General features: G+C 35.3%; 1 protein-coding gene across 1 annotated transcript; it reads right to left on the reverse strand.

Annotated features, from left to right (window-relative positions):
- Positions 1-5,538: 5,538 nt before the first annotated feature.
- On the reverse strand, positions 5,539-14,941 carry LOC122029095 (nuclear transport factor 2-like). Its single transcript, XM_042588050.1, has 10 exons — positions 14,751-14,941; positions 13,830-13,895; positions 13,621-13,758; positions 11,723-12,029; positions 11,421-11,644; positions 10,926-11,103; positions 10,715-10,836; positions 10,545-10,610; positions 7,449-7,512; positions 5,539-6,026 (listed from the first exon to the last, which is right to left on the reverse strand). The coding sequence occupies exons 2-10, from the start codon at positions 13,875-13,877 to the stop codon at positions 5,737-5,739; spliced, it is 1,437 nt and encodes a 478-aa protein (XP_042443984.1). The 5' UTR covers positions 13,878-13,895; positions 14,751-14,941; the 3' UTR covers positions 5,539-5,736.
- Positions 14,942-15,338: the final 397 nt, after the last annotated feature.

Below are 15,338 nucleotides of genomic sequence, written 5' to 3' on the forward strand. Positions count from 1 at the left end.
ATGTCAGTAGTTACCCGCTAAAGAGTTGACTCACCCCGTTGATATTACTATTCAGGTTGAGGCTGTCCGGAGATCTTCGGTTGCTAGTCCCCCTGCAGATTGCAAGGATGTTTGTTTGGTCTTTTGGTTTTTCTTATTATACTATCTAGACTATGTTTTAGACTTGTTCTGGTTGTTGGTTGCTACTCGGAAAACCTAGAGGTTCCACTGTACAAAAATTTTGTACAAAGGTCTGAACCTTTTCCTAGCTACCATGTGTTCTTTTAAATTAAATTTTGGATCGCCTGCGGAACTTAACACGTTTGATCCAAAACTTAATCTATTTGTTCTTTTAGGTTTTGACTTGGATCTCCTGCGGAACTTAACACGTTCGACCCAAGTCACCTTAAGTTATTAATTTCATTAAATATTAATTTCCATAATTGGTTCCCAGTATTGACATGGCGAGGCACATGGCCTTCTTGGATATGGGAGCAACCACCACCGACTAGACAAAACCTTTTATCAAAAGCTAATATTTAATTTCCTAAAATAACTTTAGGTTAACCGAAAGGAACAATCAAATCACAAGGAAAAGAAAAAAAACAAAGAACACAACATCGAAAAACATATTCGAAATCCTAGAATCGCAAGCCTCTTGTATTTGATATTATTTCCAAAAATAACTAGTATGATGCGGAAAGAAAAATTACTAGTTATACCTTTTAGAAAGACCTCTTGATCTTCTACCGTATTCTTCTTCTAACCTCGGATGTTGTGTGGGCAACGATCTTCCAAGATGAGAAACCACCAAACACCTTCTTCTCCTCCTAGCTAGGTTCGGCCAAAACAAGAAAGCTTCACCAAGGAAGAAGAAAAAATACCAACCAAGCTCCAAGGGATGCAAGCTTTCTCTCCTTCTTCTTCTCCAAGTAGTATCCGGCCACCACAAGAGCTCCAAGCCAAGAGAAAGGTTCGGCCACCACAAAGAAGAAGAGGGGAAGAGAGGTTGGCCGGCCACACCAAGGGATAAGAGAGGGAGAAAAATAATAGAGGTTGTACACAATGAAGGCACCCCCACCCCTTCTTTTATATTCCTTAGCCTTGGTAAATTAGGAAATTTAATTACAATAAAATTTTCTTAATTTCCTTGATATGATTTAATTGAGAAAAATAAAATAAAATTTCCCAATTAAACTCTTAATGGCCGGCCACATCATAGAGAGACAAATTAGACAAGTTTCAATCAATAAATTAAAATTTCCTAATTTGTTTCCGGAAATTTTAAAAATAAAATTTCTCTTCAAAAATCCCTTCATGGTTGATAAAAAAAATTTTCTATAATTTTAATTTTTAAACATGTGAATAATTTTTAAAGAGAAAATAAAATATCTTTCCAATCTACAAATAAGGAAAGAGATCTAATCTCTTTCTTTAATCTTTTATAAATCCTTTTAAGAGATATATTTTAATTTTAATTCTCTTTAATAAATTATATCTTCCACATAATAAAAATTAAAATTAAAATTCTTTTTAATTTAATTATGGTCGGCCCTCTCTAGCTTGGGTTCAAGCTAGTGCCTGCCACCCATAAACCAAGCTTAGGCCGGCCCTAGCTTGATTCCCAAGCTAGCTTGGCCGGCCCCCTTTAGGTGGGTATAGAAGGTGGGTATAGGTGGGTATAGTACTCTATAAATAAGAGGCTACGATAGGGACCGAGAGGAGGAATTGGTTTTGGTCTCCCGATAAAATTAAGCATCCCGTGTTCGCCCCGAACACACAACTTAATTTTATCAATAATAATTCATTCCACTAGAGAACTATTATTGAACTACCGCACAAATCCCAAATTACATTTTTTGGGCTCCTTCTTATTATGAGTGTGTTAGTCTCCCTGTGTTTAAGATATCGAATGTCCACTAATTAAGTGAGTTACTGACAACTCATTTAATTAATATCTTAGTCCAAGAGTAGTACCACTCAACCTTATCGTCATGTCGGATTAAGTCCACCTGCAGGGTTTAATATGACAATCCTTATGAGCTCCTCTTGGGGACATTATCAACCTAGTATCTCTAGGACACAGTTTCCTTCTATAATCAACAACACACACTATAAGTAATATCATTTCCCAACTTATCGAGCTTATTGATTTATCGAACTAAATCTCACCCATTGATAAATTAAAGAAATAAATATTAAATATATGTGCTTGTTATTATATTAGGATTAAGAGCACACACTTCCATAATAACTGAGGTATTTGTTCCTTTATAAAGTCAGTATAAAAGAAACAACCTCAAATGGTCCTACTCAATACACTCTAAGTGTACTAGTGTAATTATATAGTCAAGATAAACTAATTCCTAATTACACTACGACCTTCCAATGGTTTGTTCCTTTCCATTTTGGTCGTGAGCTACTGTTTATAATATTAAGGTACTGATAACATAATCTTCTGTATGTAGCACCACATACTATGTTATCTACAATATAAATTAATTGAACAACTACAACTAAATGTAGACAATTTGACCAAATACGATTCTTTATTCAAAATAAATGTTTACAAAAGCTTAGGCTTTCAGTATACACTCCAACACTGGTTTTGCTCTATGGATATTGTATGGTTTTTTATTTGTCAATGGGGTTTTATTTGGATATATTCTGCTACATGCCTGCCTGGACGACAGAAGAGGTGAGTTGATTTTATTTGCATCATTGTGATTTGAGTTTTATGGGTGTAGTTGAGTAGGAATAAGATTTGAGTTTTATGAGTATAGTGGAGTAGGATATTTGGAATGATTTTCCTTATCGTTATTTTAGTGGATTGTGATACTAAACTACGTGGTATGTTATTATACATATGTTCTGGCCATGTTGGCCGAGGTATCTGGATTGATGTAGTCAAGTTTCATATTGTCACCTGTACAGGGGAGATGCTGCGTAAATTTCTTCTGGCAGAGACTACCTGGGGCGTGACATAACCTCCAACCAAACACACTCTAAGAGCAATGAAGATCTCCAAAGTCATAAGAAATTAGATAAGATTAGAGTGAGATGGCTAGGAGCTCAGTTCTGAGGCATATGTGTATTCCTTTATCTATGATCCCAGCCTCCTTGTATAGGAGTTCAGACTAAATTGAAACACCAACGTTTCACTTTACCCCAACTGGTCCGAGTCTAGACTTCAATGTGTGTAGGTCATACGTGCACACGAGTCAAATTGGTTCAGTACAATCCGGACTTCCAATACATTTATTCACATCATCAATGCATGTGAATTAATATAAAACAATCAATATGCCTTGAAACTCTTAATGTATGATTAAAGTCTCATTCACAATAGAACTACTTTCCTCTTTCTTTTTACCTCTTTTTCATTCACATTTCTAACAAGCACATTAGCTTCTTAGCCAAATTAGGAATCATGAAAAATATCTAAGTTATTCTGAGCCCTAGTTATTTAACTCTTAAATGCACAATCCCAGGTTGCAACTGCCAAACACTACTTGAGCTTGAGTGGGTTGCGGGTGTCGAATGTTGAGTCTGAGTGGGTTACAAGCGTCGAATGCCCGAGCAGCCAAGCACCCCGAGTGCTTAAGTGCTCAAGTTATCGAGTGCTCGAGCACCAAGCTCTCAAGCACCTTAGTGTCGAGCACCCCGAGTGATCGAACTTCGAGCACCCCAACCGTCAAGCTGCCGAGTGCTACAAATCTCAAGTGACTAAGTACTCAAGAACCCGAACGCCCGAGTGCATGAGTGTCAATTACCGAGTATCGAGTAGTGCCTACTGATTGTTGAATGTTGAGTAAGTTGTGCTCTTGAGCACTTGAACATTGAGCACCCTAAGTGTCAAGTAGTTGGGCTTTAGAGTGGTTGGGTGCTCGAGTGGCCGGGTGCTTGAGCGTCAAGCACTTCAAGTGTTGAGTGTCGATTGCCTGAATGTTGCCCTAGCCCGTGTGAGTTGTGGGCGTGAGTTGTGGGCGCTGAACAACTGTTCGAGCCCAAGTGTCGAGCACATGAGTCTAAATGGGTTGCACTCCTTGGATACGTGAGGATTTTTATACGTAGGCTAGTTTGACGCTGCATTTAGAAAGGGATGTACCCTTTGATGAAGATGAAAGAGATGCACTCTTTTGGCAGAGGCACTATAATTTTTCACCATCCTTCTCCCCCTTATAAAGTAATGATATCAACGCCCAGAAAGGTATATTTACGTTTTGGTGTTGAGACTAACCAGATTCTTTGTTAACTCGCTTATTTTATTACTATTTTTCTATGAAGTCTAACTTAAACATCGATCGAAGAGGCCTCACCATATAGCTCCCAACAAGCCCTCTTACACATGTTATTCGCCACAGAGTCAATCACGTCAAAAGAAAACAAGCCTCTTCAGCTACCAAAAGTTTCATCAACAATTGTATAAAACTTCTTCAACCCTCACCGTCATCGCTCTCAAATGAGGCGGCAGATTCCTGCCGCGTCAAAGACCATAGAGGACTTGTTCGATCGTACAAGTAAAAGATATACAGGAAGAAGATTGAATATTACTTGAAACTCATGCATCAACCTCAAGAGAATAAAGGATATCCATGAACAAATCTGAAAAATCACAGAGAACGACCTGAGCAACAATGATTTTCAATTACTATAATGAATTAAACGCAGACCCTAGCTAGCATAATCATGCAGATTATGAAGATCATATATACCATATAATTAACGAACATAATATTCAACGGACCAGTTGATAATTAATTGGGTCCATCGCATGATTGGAGACAAATGATTCAAACCGACCCATCACGATCATCCATTCCTCATTAATGAAAGATTGCAAAATGGCTGCGTTCCGTATCTCAATCATCAAGATTCGATCACAATCCACAGTTTGATCAATCAAAGTGTTTTTTTATAAATATATATGTAATATATAATTAAAACATATAAAGTGGTAAGATTGGCGCAGAAAGGTCGGTGACTGCGAAGAATTCAATATCTTCCTGCCGCCGCCGTCTCGTTGAATAATGTTGATGTTTAATTAATTCCGAACCGACCTTCCATAGTTTTTAATTTATTTCTGTACGAGTTTTCACCCGCCATAACATGGCGCACGTTAGAAAGCTTAATTATAAAGGAGTTTCAGCTTTTGGAGCACGACACAGAGTCTAGGAGATTGTTAGTTGCATCTTTGACTGACATATTGCGCGAATGGATTTCGTTAAATCGCTCACGAGATGATTAAATTCTGCATTGTGTTCCCTAGTTGATATCTCAGAACAACTCATTGACCAGCCATTTCGAATATAGGAATATAAAAATAGATGAATAAAAGAAATGAAGAGAACAAGAGATGGGAATTCAGTCTTATACCTGAATGTCTGAGGAATTCGAGCTCCCAGTTGCCTTCATTAATGTGGTCGGTGGATATACCATCACTTGCTGCACAAAATAGAAAAAAGATAAATAAAAATGGTTCTGTTAATATGGGCATCCACATCAGTTATGCAACTCTAGTTAGCCCTAAAATAGAGAACGCTGTAGAGCACATCAGCATTTCCAACGATAAGACAATGGCAATTGACCTAGTTTTCGAACTACAAAAATGATAGCATTCATAGACCAAAAATGGAAGACCCGCAGCATCCACACTTATAGCCAAGTCAAAAAAAATAGACATCTTCTGTAAGGTTTGCCTAAACATAGATAAGAATGCCTACTCAGAAAATAGACAAGAGGAAGAAATAAGAAACTCTATGCTGCTATAGCAGTTGGCTGGGATTCTTTGACGCTTCCCATCATGCCATTTCCATTGTTGTGAAAAGGACGCTGCTGATAGCCTTCATTGCGACGAGTTGAACCAACCCGTCCACGACCAGAATACTCGACCCGGTTCCTAAATTCATTCCTCCTATAGCCCAAACCGGAGCCAAAGCCTGCACCACGTCCTCGGAAGTTGTCGTTTCTGAATGCCCCTCTTCCGAACTGGAAGCGCCCTCTTCCACTGGTGCCATTGCCGTTGTTGGTGACCACACCATTGACAACTAAAATAAACATTTACTATTGTGATAAATTTTTTTTCAAAAGTTTAAGAAGCAAGCCAGAGGATAATATAAATATAAAAAAATGATGCAAGTAACAGCAACAAAAAAAATACAGAAAAATAAAAACAAATAAATCAGTTATAGGAGTGAGCCAAGCAATCCAACGGAAAAGGTAAACATGACGAAATTGATTAACATGACAAAGATCCCAATTGGCAAAAAGATTTGATAGTACTAAAATCATATTTACCACCTGGTCTTCCTAATGTTGAAAATCTAGCAAGTCAAATATAGTTAAGGCATATATCGGTTAGGAGATTCAAAACTTTCCTAATCCATTCACCAGACTTTAGACAATAAAAAACAACCTGCCAGTATATTGTGATTGGTATTATTCAAATTTTTGCCAAAAAATCTATCACAAATTTTGTAAAATGACATTGTGAAAAGCATATAATTAATTTAGATTATTTAGATTAAACAATTGAATCTTTGACATCACAAAATGCATTATGAAGCTTGGCAAAAGAAAATGGTGATTGTGCAATTACACTATGGAGGTAATTGGCATTTCATTGAGAAATTAGTCATATATACTATGACTGAAGTTCGACAAAAAAAAATTGTAAATGTGCACCTATATTAATGGAGGTTATTGGCATTTAATTAAAAAATAGTCATATATATAAAGATTAATTTAAACAGACAATCTTGTATTTGATTTCTGTAAAACATTAATTGAAACTTTGCTAAAGAGGTAAAATTAGAGCTATGATATGATTTTTTTCCTGAAAAAGGAAGTACCCCGCAAGATTGGTATATTCAATCCCGCAGAAATAGACAAGGAATATCATAATGATACAGCATTGTATTGTACATCATATTTGCAGACATAAAGGGTCTTCTACATCTACATGGGCAAGAGATTGTATGGCTTGAAAAAGAATTATTTTATAAATCTTTGTATAATAGAAATAGAATGTGCACATGCTAAGTATAACCTTGCATAACTTCTATGATAGTTTATGAGTTGTAGCATTTGGCTGAGCCTAGTAGTTCACTGACGCTGAGGCTCCCAAACATATCTATTAAATTGTGAAGAAAAATTGTTGTGGCTAGAACAAGAAACTCTAGAATTGTAGTTTTAAGAGTTTAAAGAAAAAGCTTTTACCATTCCCAGAATACCTTGTCTAAAGATCATAAAATTGGCTTTTACTTCAATTAAAAGTGTAAAACAATTGGAAATCAAATTTCAATTCAACTCAACATAGTAGATGAAACAACAGTGAGTTGCAAGGACGAGTTTTGATTAAGATAACAGTAGAAGCAATCACGCATAAAAGCAAAGGCAAAAGTTGAACAAGAACTAAGAGTTAGAATATTATAGTATATTAACTATGAGAAGAAAAGTGCAATCCTTGCCTCGTGTTGTTGTTCGCTTCTCCTCAACAATGACATGACGACCACCAATCATGATTGGCGATGCCTACATGTTTGTGGTCAAATCAGGCAAACAGTCAATATGAGCAATTATATTAAGCAAGAGTAGAAAATTGAGTTATTTGTACAACAAAGCACTTTTAAAAAATAATAAAGCATAATTAAAGAACACATGATTATGCACAACAAAGTATTTAGCATCTTACAGTTCTAAGTATAATTTTTGTTACTTCACTATTTTTTACAAATCACAAAAATAGTCATAATCAATAGATTATAAGAAATTTATTTAAAAATCATACAAGAATATACATGATAAGATCAAGATAAAAGCTTCCGAGATTCAAGAATAATGGGTATGCAGATCCATGATGTAACTTATGGTCATCCTCTAAGTTAAACAAGGAAAGTTCAAAGCAAAAGAAGAAAATGTAACAGAGTTCTTTATCATGGAGAGAGACTACGCTGCTCCAACCCTGAAAAACAGGAGGTGTCAAAGGTATGAAATGAGGGAACAAATCATCTCATGGGATTTGCACAAGGGGAAACTAGTGGACCAAGATGTGGCTCAAGTATTGTATTATTTATGTAGCAAGCATGAAATGATGTTGATCTCATAATTCATTTCAATAATTGTTGTTTGACAGTGGCCGAACTGAATCACCACAAATTTCAGAGAAAGCTAGAAGGGCGAGAAGATGAGTAACTCCTGCCCTAAATAGTGTCACTAGGAAAGTTATACATCTTCAATGATTTATGATGTTCACTTTTCACAATGGATGCTTTAAGCCTCCTCTGTGGTTGCTTCAGGTAAGAAATAGAGTGCCTGTTATATAAGAAATTTCAGCAATACAAAAACCAAGTCTTAATAAACTTCTGAGTTTCATTCCAACTGGAAATCAGGTAAATCATCTTCCAATTCCAGTAGGGAAGCACACCATTCCAACCCCAACTGCATTGTGCCCATAAAACCAACCAAAGTGTGCATGCCAAGAAAAGTTATATGGTCTGCCAAATTTGGGTCAGTGCTTATTCTGTCACTTGATCAATCAAAGACTGGGTAAATGTGTTGGGGAAGGAACACTTGTTTCAACACATAATTCCATTTTAATGAAAGCACAACAGCAAATACAAGAACTCATTGAGTGATTTCCTGTAGGACCTGGCAAGTGAAAGCTAAAAAATAAAATTAAAAAAAAATGAATGTTGCAACCTAAACCAGGACCAAAGTGGTTTTTTTGCATGCAAGACAGAATGCAGAAGTTCTGATATATATATATATATATGATATTAAGAAAGAGAAAAGGTGACTTAAACATTCAAATGCAGTCAATGTAGACACACTATACATCTGCTAAGGACAAAGGCAAAAATCAAAGTCTTACAGAATTGATGCTAATCCCTACCAAGGTTTAAAAAATCAATTCAACACTATTTTCAAATATGGTTCAACTGATAATTTACACATAATATGTAGCTTATTCATGCAAACAGCATCCAAGTAACTGAAATGATATATGATAAGAAAAAGAGCAAATGTTAAAAGACCAAATGCCAAGTGACTTATGGACCAATGTCATGCAAGTGATTTAATGACCAAATGCAGCCAATGCAAACACAATAAACATGTGCCAAGTGCAAAGGCTTATTGAGTCTTCCTCCCCAACAATTAAAATGTTGATTCAAATACTACTTCAAACATAAGTTGACTGATAAAATATTCATAATATAGCTGCACTCAAGATATAAAATAAGAAAATAAAAATAAAAACTAAAAATTGGTACGGAGAAACTAGTCTTTGCACAAACTAGTAACTAACTCTTTGACCACTGCTAGTGTTTGCAATCTGGTCTAAGGATCATGAGGTCCCGCAACCTAAATTTGTTAGGTCAAACAGACACATAAAGTAACTTGGACTTTTGTTGTACTCATTCTAAAGCTAGGATGCAGAAGTGGGATAACTGAACTCATTCCAATTTAATCAAACTCAATTTACCATAAGAACACACAAATTAACAGAATACAAAATAATTGCATGCATGCAATGCTTTCTCACAATAAAATATCTCAACCATTTCAACTATATGAGATAGCACATAACCATCATCACTGAGTCCAACCAAACACAGTCACATGCATACCTACAAGAGTGGATTGATGGACAGGTAACACTAATTTTAGCAAACTTGATCCATCATCTACGAGGATGATAGAACATTTCAACTATATTCATGCAGGCCTAGCTTCATTTTTGACAGACTCCAAAGCATTAGTCATTTTCTAATAAACAGTGAGAAGCAATTAATGCTACCTACCCTTATGATTAATTAATAAACAATAACAGTCCTAATCTTTTTTACTATAAGCTTTTCAAACTATAAAACAAAGGCTCTGGAGAATGGATGCAATTATTAGTAATCAGTTATCACCAAACATTATGCTATTAGCTATCAAGCTTTTCAAGCATAAAAACAGTATATAACATAGTGCTGAATATTGATTAAAATATGTTAAAACTGAACTAAAGAATAATTTTAAAAACTAGTACATATAACTAACTTAGGGGATTAGTATCTTCAAGTTTGCTTTTGGGTCATAATGGGTCCTCATCATTGGTTGCTCACATGCCAAATCATAGTAAGAAAACAAAAGAAAATTCTGGAGTCACTATCCAACTTAAGAGATAAATAAAGCATTTGAACCATTAGGAAGTACAATACAATAACTACATAAAGCTCTTAGTGGAAACATGCCACAAAAGTAACTCCATTTTATACCAAAACTCACGTGCTATCTCAGATATGTTCTTTTGCTAGAAGACTAAACAAAACAAGATACAATATAACCCAGTATAAAATATCAGAAAGAATAAGTTGATTTGGCAAATATTATATACTATGTCAAGTACTAGTTGGCAGGATGACACCATGCATAAGATATACAACATTGCTTCTAGAAAACAATGTTTTTTTTAAGTAAAGCAAAATAATGGAACACGAATAAAAGAAATTCTGCCTCAATAGAAGCAGTGTAATCTTCAAAAAACAAGCCAAGATATAATACTTGAATTACAGTACCTCAATTGCAGCTTGCATGGACTTCAAGGAATCAAACTCAACAAATCCAAAACAATATCTCTCAACCTGTAAATATACGAAGAGGTGAAAGAAAGTAAATATCAAAAGAAACGCAAAAAGGGAATCTCAAAATTATTATAGAAAACAGTATCAGAAGCTTAAAATATAACCTTGTGACTTCTGACTTGCACACCATCAGGCTTAATGGCTCCAAATTTCTTAAATTCCTCTTCAACTTGTTCAGCAGTTGCATTCAAGGGTAAGTTTCGTATATAAATTGAATGACCCTCCTCTGCATAGGTATGAGAATAAAATTCAAAAAAACAAGTCAGGACTAAATCTAGATCTTAAAACACAACATAGAATAAGCTCCAGTCAGACCTTCGAGAATGTTGGTTTTCTCAGGCACATCGATTCCAGCAGGATTAGAAGTTTCAGGTGGGTGAACAGATGCTGCTGTGGATGCAGCCACAGGTTTCTCAGTGTTTGCTGGAGCTAACTTTGCACTGGGAGTTGCATGAAGAGACACTGGTAAGGGGCTCCCTTTCATGACCTTAACCTATTCAATTTCAATAAAAAAAATTAGCAACAGCCAGTAAAACTTCTAATAGCAAAGCATTCTCAAAGAAATTTTGAACCACTAAAGCAACAGACAGAATAAAGGAAAAAACAGAATGCACATTAATACAACTGGTTGCGTCATAACCAATTAGAATGTTCATTAACAAAACAGGTTATTGCATCATAACCAAATAGGCAAACAAGCATGGAGAACAAAGGAAATTCTTTTTGCATAAATAATGGCAGACTAAAGGTTAGTAAGCAAACTATTCCCTTGTTGTAAAAAATAGCTTCTGCAGAAAAGTTAAAACTCACAATTGATGCATAAGACTTCTTAGGTGTATCATCTTGAGCCCCCAAAGCAATAACTTCAAAAACTTGCTGTGAATCACTCTCATCTACACTAGCGGGAGGATCCACAACACCACCATTTTCAGCAGCAGAACAATTATCCTCTGGAAGGTCGGTAACTTCCAAATTACTAGTCTCTTCCTCGAATGGGGGGGTTTCTGGCACATGATTCTCCTGTGTACTGAAATCTGCCAAAAAATATAGACAAAATTAACAAAAGTCACCAGGAAAAAAACTTGCAACTGATAGATCTCAATGCCCCATACCTGCTTCAGGAACAGGAGATGCTTTAGAGACATCATCGTTGGTAGCGCCAACCCATAAATGGTTCATTTCCCTTGGTTGTGTTTCATTCAAAAATCTGAAAACATCATTCAAAACAAAGTATCCACCAATCTCCTGAGGAGCAAGGAAAAATGACTGTGCAAATTTCTTCCTAATACTATCCTGTCCAGTAAATGATCCAGTAACTACAATAAGCAACCCACTCTGGTATGAAATTTGTGAGTCTACAGTCTCTATCTCAGTGAAGCAGTTTCTGAAGTCAAGTGACATTATCTTCTCATCGATGGCCTGCATCATGTAAAACACAGATATCAGAGCTCATTATTTGATAGGAAAATGTACCTTGCCAATAATGGAAAATCAAATTGATATCATATACTACAAAGCATGTTAAGAGAACCTATCTGGGAAAATACAATGAAGAAAAAACGAGAAAAATATTGAATACAAACTTTAGGAATCATTTGTATACAAAGCTTGAATAGCAAAAAACAAAAGAATACAATTTCCCATAAGATCTCTAGATGTTTCCTAAAGCATTGCAAAAGGCAAATATCATATAATCCAATTACAATATAGTATGGAACTAAGTTTCAATATCTAGTTTTCTCACAGACAAATGGAGAATTTTGAGATTAATGTGGCATTCATGTAATATAATATGTGCATGTGTCATGTATATCAAGGCAGTCAATACGAGTTCCATATTACAAATTATTTTAGTTAGTTTCTGAGTTGTTAATCAAATTCAATCCTCAAGCATAGGTGCTAATTAAAAAGATGTAAAATATTCTAAACTAACTTCAAATTGTTTTTACATACTTATTCCCACCTCGCTAGGACTAAAGTTCCAATCATAAATATACTAAATAGCATGTATCATCTGATTGATAGAGCATCTTAGCCATCATTCATTAAAAAGGCTGTAAATTCAAATTTTTGTTGACCAAGAGATTACAAAAAAAATTCTTTTTCTTTAGTTTATAGTTGAAATTAAATGGACAACAACATATCACCATTGGTTCTAACTGACAATAGGACAAACGTTATCACCTCTACCTTTGTTTTGAACTCCGAGTTAAGATGGCATTAAAGCATTTTAGGGAGGAAGAGGAAAATAACATTGATGTTACATGAAGCGTCAAAAAGGGTTTTAATTTCACAAATTGTTGTTGAATTCTTCTCCAAGCAACAAGATTTTTTCTGGGTTGTCATCCATTGAGAAATTCAGCCTCTCCGACTTCACCATTTCCATCATGGAACTGACTAATTATATTTTAATTCATTTCTCAGAGTGGGTTGCTTTAGCTAACAAAGAATTAGTTTAATTTTAGAGGATTGAATTTATTTACTATAGAATTCCCATTGTTTGAGAATATACAATTTGTATTGAATAATTATTGAATTGAACCATCCTGGTTCCTTTAAATTCCTATTTATATGTATGATTCATATTTTTACATCTGAACTATAACATATTGAATGATAACTGTGATGAACGTGTTTTCTAATAAGACAATTTTATCTTGTAAACTTAATCCAATATCTACTACTTAAACCAATTTTTACTAATAACAGTTAAATACATAATAAATGTGTATAATGATACTTGTATGATCATGGTATATTGCAGCAAAGTCATAAAAAACACTCACCATTTAGAAGCATATTAAAGTTATAAGCCACGTAACTTAGAGAGAACGGAGGAACAGATTAGGAAATAAAAGCATGAAATTTAATACAACCAAAATTAGAAAATAACCCAAGTCAAAATTGAGTCAATTTTTATTAATATTTCACTCAAAAAACATAGATAAAGATATAGTTAGATCTAATTAGATCATATAAAAACTTTTGTTACATATTTTAGAAATCATACTTGCAGTGTTGTCAATGAAATCATCTCTCCTTGAGAATTGGGTCGGTTCACAATGCTAGAATCCTGATAAAACTTGTAAACTATTTCAGGTGATCGATGAAGAATGTGATAATACTGTTCTACAAAGGCATTTCCGATCTGTGAAATTAATACCAAAATGTCAGATTTTATCAAAGAAATTTAGACACATATACAGGACTTCTTCATACCAGTTGTGGACTCGGAGAAGGAACAGGGGTTGTAGTGGGCAAAGCCATGCCTGATGCCAGGAAAATCTTCAAAAGTAGATACATTTTAATGTAAGACAGAAATCCTTCAAGTATAAACAAATTGGATATTCTTAAATATAGTAAGATGAAGCAATTATTGAACCAACAGAAGAATATTGAAACATCTTTACTAAAAGGAAACAAATTCAGGAATAAGTTCTAGATATCTGAACTCGATTTTGAACATCATGAGGTGACAGAATTAATCAATTTGTAACTATACTATCAATCTCTAAACCAAGGCGTTCACAGAAGAAGAACTTGCTACTGACTAATTCATGACCAGCTGGAATCATGATGGCCAGTTATTTCAGCCATCCCAACTATCTTCAATCATGGATCAGCTTCCTGGAGTGATGAATGCCTCAGCAAAACTCATCAGAATACAACCACGGATCAAAGTCTGCTATCATCAGTTACGAAACAGAAAACAAAAGGCTACTTATCCAAAGTAAAGCAGCGACAATATATCAGGTTCAAAACCCTAAATCAGCACATCGCCAATAAAAGGAAATGACGGAGGGAGACATGTTGAGAAAACTTACAAATATCAAAACCCTAATCGAAAACTATCAAAACCATCTACACGGACAAAATCCGCCAAGGAGGTAAATCGGCAGCATATATGACAAAACCCTACCACAAGATCCTTCTTTTTCCTTCTAACTATTTTCATAAAGTGAAAGAGACCGCGAGATTCTCCGTTGGAGCCGATCAACGGGAAAAGTTAAACACACAAAAACGGACCAAAAAAAGAGTTACAGAAATCAAAAAGGAATAAAACGAAAAGGCAACTTTTTCTCCTCATCCGAACGGAAGAGAAGGAAAAATGAGAAGGAAAAATGCAGGTGAAAAAATTACCTAGTTGGGGATCGAAGAGGAATGAGAGGGTAAAGTCTAGGTAAGAGCTCCGCTTCGACCAGAGCCCTAGGAATCGAGAGGAGATGGCGAAGGAGAAGCGGCGCGGCCGCAGGTACTGAAATCCAGATGGCTGCCTGTGTTGCGAGGGCTGCTTCTTCGGGCGAGTGACGGCGGAACGGGTTGAATGATTCACAAATTTATATGGGTTCGTTGCCAGTCGTTGACTCCGAGGGACCAGTTTCGGTTCGGTTCGAGTCGCAAGTGAATCCTGGCTAGGGTTTGCGTGTCGCCTCGCCTTATGGTTCATTTATTATTATTATTTTTATTTTTTTTTTAAAAGTACCAAGAACATCCGCATCTTAGACCATCCACATCAGTTTTCCTATCCAAAATACATAATTTAAGATAAAAAAATTACTTTATTAAATTTGGATATCCACTTTTTAATACATCATATATCAACTTCCCTATTTCTTCTCTCTCCTCTATAATGTTTAGGAAATGGAATCCATTCCCTAAATTTAGAAAAATACTGTTCATAAATACATAATTTAGAGAATTGATAGGATAGCTGATGCAAAGATTTTT

The sequence above is a fragment of the Zingiber officinale genome, chromosome 1A (genome assembly GCF_018446385.1).
Source record: "Zingiber officinale cultivar Zhangliang chromosome 1A, Zo_v1.1, whole genome shotgun sequence".
Lineage (NCBI taxonomy): Eukaryota > Viridiplantae > Streptophyta > Magnoliopsida > Zingiberales > Zingiberaceae > Zingiber > Zingiber officinale.

Excerpts from the sequence above, each read along its gene's own strand:
- LOC122029095 (XM_042588050.1), bottom strand. The coding sequence starts at position 13,877 with ATGGCTTTGCCCACTACAACCCCTGTTCCTTCTCCGAGTCCACAACTG. Across the intron at positions 10,837-10,925 it reads GAAAACCAACATTCTCGAAG|AGGAGGGTCATTCAATTTAT; the intron begins GTCTGACTGGAG and ends ATACCTATGCAG. Across the intron at positions 10,611-10,714 it reads TGCAAGTCAGAAGTCACAAG|GTTGAGAGATATTGTTTTGG; the intron begins GTTATATTTTAA and ends GTATATTTACAG.